An 8601-nucleotide genomic window follows, 5' to 3' on the forward strand; every position below is an offset into this window, starting at 1 on the left:
TAATTTTAAAAAGAAAAGAATTTCCAACGGGAGGATAGAGAGTTCTAGCAATAACTGTAATATAAGGCATCTGTGATCAGCTAACCAGAGAGGGAGAGACAGAGAGAGGAGTAGAATTGACTTATTGACAGATACTGTAGTGTTTACAACAAAATGCTTTATGCAATCTTGGTTAAATTCTTGATTTTTGCTTTTCCTTTATGAATGAAAGGATTGGATTAGATTAGATCAATCCTGGGTGCCTCAGTAACTAGGCCATATTAATTCCTTTAGAGACACAACCTTCTAAAAAGATGATCATGAATAACAACAAAAATTATTGTATAAATGCAAAATAAAAATAACCCCCATCCATGGAATACAAATTTTACATGGGTATTGCAATAAAAATAGCTAGATTCTAAAATTTCATTGCAAAATTGTGGGTAAAATCCTCAAAATGCAACATTCTCATTGTGTGGGTGACCCTGATAAGCCAACAACTGAATGCTTAGTTAGGTCATTATGCCCTGCCTCAAACCACAGCTAGGCCAGGGTGGACTTGGCCCCACTCAACTTCAATAAGGACTGTTCCATTTTAGTGCCTATTTATCAGGGTCGTGCATTCCATTTCATTGAGGGAAAGGGGGATTGACAGCTAAAAAAAAAAAATCACTGGGGAGGCCGAGGCAGGCGGATCACGAGGTCAGGAGATCGAGACCATCCTGGCTAACACGGTGAAACCCCGTCTCTACTAAACAAAATACAAAAAGTTAGCTGGGCATGGTGGCAGGCACCTGTAGCCCCAGCTACTCAGGAGGCTGAGGCAGTAGAATGGCATGAACCCAGGAGGCGGGGCTTGCAGTGAGCCAAGATCGCGCCACTGCACTCCAGCCTGGGCGACAAACAGAGCGAGACTCCGTCTCAAAAAAAAAAAAAAAAAAAAAATCACTGGATTAGATAATCTCTAAAGCCTCTTCTAGCTCCAAAAGATTTTAATTCTGGGATTCTGTCGCAGCATCAATGCCACACTCTCCTCCCCAACCCCTCTTGACACCTGTAACCTGTCTTCCCTCTGGGAAGACAGCATTGAAGGTACCAAGGTTAGGCAATATCCTTGCTCTCTAAAGCCCCAGCAGATGAACCAGGCCGAGTGACTCTTATTCTCTCTTCCTCACACAGGGTGGAGAACATGTCCATGCGGCTGGAGGAAGTCAACGAGAGAGAGCACTCCATGAAGGCTTCGCTCCAGACTGTGGACATCCGGCTGGCACAGCTGGAAGACCTCATCGGGCGCATGGCCACGGCCCTGGAGCGCCTGACAGGTCTGGAGAGGGCTGAGTCCAACAAAATCCGCTCGAGGACCTCCTCAGACTGCACAGACGCAGCCTACATTGTCCGCCAGAGCAGCTTCAACAGCCAGGAAGGGAACACCTTCAAGCTCCAAGAGAGTATAGACCCTGCAGGTGAGGAGACCATGTCCCCAACTTCTCCAACCTTAATGCCCCGTATGCGAAGCCATTCTTTCTATTCAGTCAATATGAAAGACAAAGGTGGTATAGAAAAGTTGGAAAGTATTTTTAAAGAAAGGTCCCTGAGCCTACACAGGGCTACTAGTTCCCACTCTGTAGCAAAAGAACCCAAAGCTCCTGCAGCCCCTGCCAACACCTTGGCCATTGTTCCTGATTCCAGAAGACCATCATCGTGTATAGACATCTATGTCTCTGCTATGGATGAGCTCCACTGTGATATAGACCCTCTGGACAATTCCATCAACATCCTTGGGCTGGGCGAGCCAAGCTTTTCAACTCCAGTACCTTCCACAGCCCCTTCAAGTAGTGCCTATGCAACCCTTGCACCCACAGACAAACCTCCAAGCCGGAGCATTGATTTCGAGGACATCACCTCCATGGACACTAGATCTTTTTCTTCAGACTATACCCACCTTCCAGAATGCCAAAACCCCTGGGACTCAGACCCTCCGATGTACCACACCATTGAGCGTTCCAAAAGCAGCCGCTACCTAGCCACCACACCCTTTCTTCTAGAAGAGGCTCCCATCGTGAAATCTCATAGCTTTATGTTTTCCCCCTCAAGGAGCTATTATGCCAACTTTGGGATGCCTGTGAAAACAGCAGAATACACAAGTATTACAGACTGTATTGACACAAGGTGTGTCAATGCCCCTCAAGCAATTGCGGACAGAGCTGCCTTCCCTGGAGGTCTTGGAGACAAAGTGGAGGATTTATCTTGCTGCCATCCCGAGCGAGAAGCAGAACTGAGTCACCCCAGCTCTGACAGTGAGGAGAATGAGGCCAAAGGCCGCAGAGCCACCATTGCAATATCCTCCCAGGAGGGTGATAACTCAGACAGAGCCCTGTCCAACAACATCACTGTTCCCAAGATAGAGCGCGCCAACAGCTACTCGGCAGAGGAGCCAAGCGCGCCATATGCACACACCAGGAAGAGCTTCTCCATCAGTGACAAACTCGACAGGCAGCGGAACACAGCAAGCCTGCGAAATCCCTTCCAGAGAAGCAAGTCCTCCAAGCCAGAGGGCCGAGGGGACAGCCTGTCCATGAGGAGACTGTCCAGAACATCGGCTTTCCAAAGCTTTGAAAGCAAGCACAACTAAACCTTCTTAATATCCATCACAGGAGGCTCAAGAATCCAGCCCTAACATTCTCTCCAACTCCAGCTTTTCCCCCTTCCTTGAATCATACCTGCTTTATTCTTAGCTGAGCAAAACAAGCAATGCTTTGGGAGGTGTTAACTCAAAGGTGACTTCTGGGCCACAGATCAAGAAAGCATTTGATCTGACCCAGTGCCAGACACAGGGGATTTAAGGCATGTTCACACTTGCTGGGCAGGGAGGGGGAAGAGAGGGAGAAGGAAGGGTTAGAGATGAATGTATCCACAGTCACGGCAGAAAGCCATGAGAGCAGGGGAAACAAGGGGATTCGAGCACGCTCCATGCCAGGAGGCATCTGTTGATTTCTGACCATTATCAAGAGTTGTAGGATGCAGGGCTAAATTGCGAAATAAAATAAAATAGCCAGCGTACACAATGAGATATTCTAAACTTCCATTCTGTTTTCTTTTCACATTGGCTCCATCACTGGTGACTGATGAAGAGCATCCTCTTTATTCAGTATAAGCCGGCAGCAAGCAGTTCTACCTAACGTCCCACATCCTTCTCATGCCAACACTTCTGTAATTGATCATTATAAAGAAAAAACAAGGTAACAGTCATAGTTCACCTGTCTCTTATCTATTCACTTCTGGTGCCACAACTGTTTATCCTTTTTTGAAGAAAATAAGGGAACAGAAATGCCTTTTTGTATTGCAGTCGAAATGAAAGAAGAGTTGATGTTTAAAAAGAAACAAAAGTCAAGTGATTTATTATATACAGTGGGCGTTCAAGTCTAGTCAAGCAAGCTCAGGATGAATGTAATTAAATAATTTTATATTTTTAAATTTATTTTGTATCTCACCTGTCATCAATGAATTCATTCAATGAATATGTAATATTGAACTTAAAAAAAAAAACAGTGGACAGAACTAGCCTGAAATTGCCATGGGGGATGTTCTGTTCTCACCATTCATGTCGTGTGTTGTGCTGCTGTGTGACCGTCATCATTTGCATGGCTCCACCACATCCTCCTGAACACCTCCAAGACGTAACTGCCAATTTTTCACACCACTCATCACATGACCATTTTGTATATGAATATATGGTTATATGTGGATATTTTCATACCTAGAGTTTTGCCATCTAATCTGAGCTCAGCATAAATTTAATTGGAGTTTTTCAAGGGCTGGTATCTTTTCTATGGAAATGTTCCAAAGTACTTTTTAAGGGAGTTTCAAAACTATAAATAACCTTAGATTTGACTGGGAGTTTGGTATCAACCCAAAGCCATCAGTTGCAAGCATACCATGAATATTTTTCTTATAGACAGAGCTATAAAAAAAGATACAGTAGACCAAAATAGAAAGCAAATAAACCATATAAAGAGTTCTATAGTATATGCCACTTATACACATGTATATGCATTTATGCAGAGACACATATTTATATATGAAATAAACAGACATAAAGAGCTTTCTTAAGAGGCTTGGACTTTTCTATCACCTTGAACTATAATCAAAAGATTTTCTTAATATATGAGAAGTCCCATTGAAAGAGTTCAGTATACTATTAGACCAAATGTTGAGATTATGATTTTTTAAAAATTCCTATGACTTTTTCTCATATCAAACTAGAGTTGTCAAAATGACTCACTGCTTGCCTTCTGCCCTTTTTTGTCTGAAATCACTCACTATCGGGACATCTTATTTATTCTGGATTTTCCTAAACAAAGTTTTTACACCAAGTACAATCTGAATAGACATGCAACTTTAAACCAGCTAGTGTTAGACTCTAAAGTAAAGGCATAATCTTCTAGATCAGAATCTGGATTGGAAGTGGGATAAAGAAATCTTGACCCCAAATCTTTGGATTCCTATTTGGCTCATTAATATTTAAAAAAGAATAAAGCCTGTAGTCCCAGCTACTCGGGAGGCTGAGGCAGGAGAATGACGTAAACCTGGGAGGCGGAGCTTGCAGTGAGCTGAGATCTGGCCACTGAACTCCAGCCTGGGCGACAGAGCGAGACTCCGTCTCAAAAAAATAAATAAATAAATAAATAAATAAATAAATAAAGCCTTTAAGAAAAACAACCTATTGTTCCTGGCCTGAGGTACTACCTGGTTCTTTTGTTTAATTATCATTGAAAACACCAAGTTTGACTTCATTTTGTGAAATCAAGTAAATACATGGCCTTTAAATATAAGATGAAAAAACAAAATAAAAACTCTTCTGAATAAGCAATTCAGGTATAAGACGCGTGATGATGTCACATATGTAAAAAATTAATTCCTTTTTCATTCCTTGGCATTTAGGTGAATTGGTAACAAACACCCAGACTCCCTTATTTACAGCTGTTCTAGAAACACTTAACATTTTACTGGGCCCCACACTGGCTATTTCCCTCTCAGCAAACATGTACTGGGTCTGAAAATAAATCAGTTGTTCTTAAACTTCCTTGAGTCGTGAATCCCTATGAGGATCTGATGATAACTCTAGGCCCTCTCTCCAGAGAGAAAAAAAAAAAATGTACATACATGCAAAGTTGCAATATAACTTGAAAGGGTTCATGAGCCCCTGGTTCCATATTGACTGATAATGAGGAAAAGGAACCATGTTTGTTCATAGTTAATATAGTTGTAACAAGCACTTTACATTTGAGACCATCTCTCTGTGATTCTCAGGAAGGCCAAATCTCAGCACCAGAGTTTGAACCAAGATTTTGTTATTTTTGTTCTTTAAATTAGATGTTGCCAATTTAATGCACTTACATCCTAACGTGTTGATGATTTTAAGTATCAAGCACAATCACAATGCTGAAGGCTCCCTGAGGGGTCTATAGAGGAACCCAAGAAGGAGATGAAAGCATTATTCATTGACATCAAACAACTCCACGGCCTCATTCTGGGCCAGATTGGAAGTGAGGGAAAGAAATTTTGAGCGCAAGTGTTTCCTTTCATTGTGGTTTCAGAGAGAAAAATACAGGAACTGGGAAACTAAATACTCAACAGTCCTGATCTTGCAATTACCTGATTCTTTTGTTGTGCATGAAAATTAAGTTCTAACATCTGTGAAACGTGTGAAATATATAAGCCAAACTTAAATGACTGTAGACACAAACTGTGTAACTTCCATGAGCCATTTCCTTCCTGTGCACATATATGTGTATTATTTTTCAGTCCATTTCCTTCCATTTCCGGGTTCTCTGTGCACCAATGTGGCATTGATTCTGTGGCCTTGTGCAGTCAGCTTATGCTCAACCCATTGATTCCACCACATCCCTGATGGAGGGGACGTTAATTACCTGTCTTTGTGAATTAAGCAGTTTATGAGCAGCAAGTTACTGAGGACCGTAAATAAAGTCATAGAGAGCTCAAGGAAGTAATAGCTTCAGTTTAATCATCTGCTTCAAAGGTGCCAATTTTTATATACTACTATATGTAATGATTTGTTCTAAATTGCTTGTTCCTTTTGAAAAAAAATTTAAGGATGTTTTATGAAAATGACCATGGAGGTCTCCTGCTTAACCAATATACTTTATATTTATAGTTAGAGGACCCCCCCTTGATCGATTTGAATGAGGAGCTGGAAAGCTTGAGTACAATTGTCATGACTAGTTTGTGTTATCTCTGCAAGCCAAAAGGTAAATTAGCAGTCGTAATACAGCACTTTACAGAACTGGACTTTTTAAAATGTCTAAGTTTCCAGGTCTAGGATATTATTTAGCACTTTGAAAGTTCCCCTTTTAAAATATATATATAAGAATAATCAGATGAGAAAAATGTACTCATAAAAACACAAAATGTGTTTCTTTTGAATGTTTCAAATGTATTCTAAAACATGGTTTCTATAGATAATATTATGGTAGATAACTGGATAGTACTTTTCTTTTTTACTTCCTGAGTCTGTACAGTCTAATCTTCCTGAATGTTTGGGCTGTTTAATTTCTTTAAAGATGATAAATATTATCCAGTCATCCATCATGCTCTATCTATAGGCTATACCATTCATATGTTGGGCAATGCTGTATTATAAAACACATATAAACATGTATGTAACCCATGTTTAACCCAGCATAGTTGTAGCATGTGGTTGTATTAATGAACGTTACAGGACAGCTTTATAATCATTTATAAATCTGTAACATTCAATAAAGAAGCACATGTTGCAATGATTAATTATGTTCCCAATTCCATGTTATTTAGCATCTTTGTGAACCGGGCATTTTTGTTCCTGATCTGCTTGATGCTTTTCATGTTCCTGTAGATCACTGTAAAATATGTGTGTAAGCTGATGTATATCCTCCAGTGAGTCCTGCGAGCTGTGGTAGGCAAGTTGTGATTTCATGAAAGATGAACTGGCATGTTATGCAAAAGACTATATGACAAATGAACTTAAAATGATAATTTAAACTCCATTTGAATTAGCTGTTTGTTTACATCTGCCAAACCCATGCAGAAGCAGTGTACAGTATTTTATAAATATGTTCATTTAGTAACACTATGTTGTTTCTAGATAAAGTGATGCTAGTGTGTAGGTGGTTATATATTTGGCCTAGATATTGCATTATAACTCACTATCCTTTAACAATAACAATGTGACAAATGAAGTAATCTCTCTCCAAACCCGGTCTTAATTTTGTGTGGACAAAATGCATGTACTGCTTTATGCATTTCTTTTGACTTTTCTAAGGCACTTAACGTTTTACTATTGCCTGCTGTGACGCTTAAGCCAGTTAGGAATTCACTCAAACAGTTGGGCTTCTTACTATGGGGATTATGTTCAGTTTTGAAAAATTAAAAACAACAAAAAAAAGTAACCAAGAGATTTTTAAATTCTTTTTTTTAAGCACTGAACAAATAATATGAAAGAAAGTATTAACTGCAGGTTGTATAGCCATGGGACCCAGAGATGGCAAGCCAACACCTCTTGGGTGTGCCAAGGTCTAGGTGTTGTGCATATGTGATATATGCAAGACACATTTCTGATTCTTCAGAGCTACTGGGTGTAAATTGCTAAGCCAGAGATGACAGCAAAAAGTCCATTTGTGATAGTGCAGGAGTGTGCAGATCGCTGTGAATGTGTGATCCAATGATATGACAAGAGACCTCCCTCCTTGTCTGTGGCTTCTTCACCTTGGGGGTGAGCCTAGCCTGGGGGTGGGAGGCGTGTGTTTGGGTGTCTGATCAAGCACTGGGTGATTCTAAAGAGTTTACTCTTTTAGAAAATCACCGTTACTAGAAGCCATTCAACATCTGGAAAAGAGAGGAGCCAATTTGCACAGTTTTGTAACTGACTGCTCCTAAAATGAAGAGAGAAAACTTTCCTCTCAGCCTGCTTTCTCTACTTTTTACAAGTTGGATATTCTGTCTGTCAGATTGGAGTCAACCAAAAGAAAGGCTGGTTCCAATTAAGGAAAAGCAATTTTTTTCTTTTCTTTAATTCCTCTCAGAAGGTAGTTGTGCTATCTTTTCTGTGATGATTTCCTTGCACACATCACTGCTAATGAAAGCAACATGTGACTGTTTCTACAGGTCATCTAAGAGAGGATTTTGGTGACCAGGTAATCCAGATGGCAATAAGAGTGAGGCGAATTTTCCCTTCCTTACCTTACCTAGTCTACTGGCCTCCTTAAACCTGCAGGCCCTTGTGCATTTGCACAATGTTTGTGTGCTGGGAACTGAAAAGACATGTGTATGGCTAGAAGTCCATAGGCTTTTTAAAGAGTGTCACTGCCATCAGGACCCATGCCTTCCTCTGGAAGAGGCAGGTGGCTGAGGACTGTGGGGCAAAGGGGGAAATTCAGCCTCATGCCTGGACGTGTGACTTTCTTTCTGCCCTCTACTTGCTTCTCTTCTCTTAGTCCAAGACTAGCTGCTTTTTCACCAGACCAACAGACCTTGCCCCATTACCTTTATACCTTGTTGACCCTGGCACAGTAAGCTGAAACAGCGGCCATTTGGAAAAAGCCAAACATTTAGACTTTGTCCCAG

General features: G+C 40.8%; 1 protein-coding gene across 27 annotated transcripts in view; it reads left to right on the forward strand.

The window, feature by feature from the left end:
• The window catches only part of TRPM3 (transient receptor potential cation channel subfamily M member 3), a 929658-nt gene extending 925089 nt beyond the window's left edge, over positions 1 to 4569 (forward strand). For 18 of the 27 annotated variants that reach the window (XM_021927842.2, XM_021927844.2, XM_021927846.2 and 15 more), the window contains one exon: positions 1162 to 4569. In XM_021927842.2, the coding sequence (XP_021783534.1) occupies positions 1162 to 2614 (1453 nt within the window). In that variant the 3' untranslated portion in view covers positions 2615 to 4569. The remainder of the gene's footprint in view (positions 1 to 1161) is intronic. The other 9 variants (XM_031654817.1, XM_031654820.1, XM_021927851.2 and 6 more) reach the window with 3 other exon arrangements.
• The last annotated feature ends 4032 nt before the right edge of the window (positions 4570 to 8601 follow it).

Source organism: Papio anubis, chromosome 13 (genome assembly GCF_008728515.1).
Source record: "Papio anubis isolate 15944 chromosome 13, Panubis1.0, whole genome shotgun sequence".
In the NCBI taxonomy this organism is placed as follows: domain Eukaryota; kingdom Metazoa; phylum Chordata; class Mammalia; order Primates; family Cercopithecidae; genus Papio; species Papio anubis.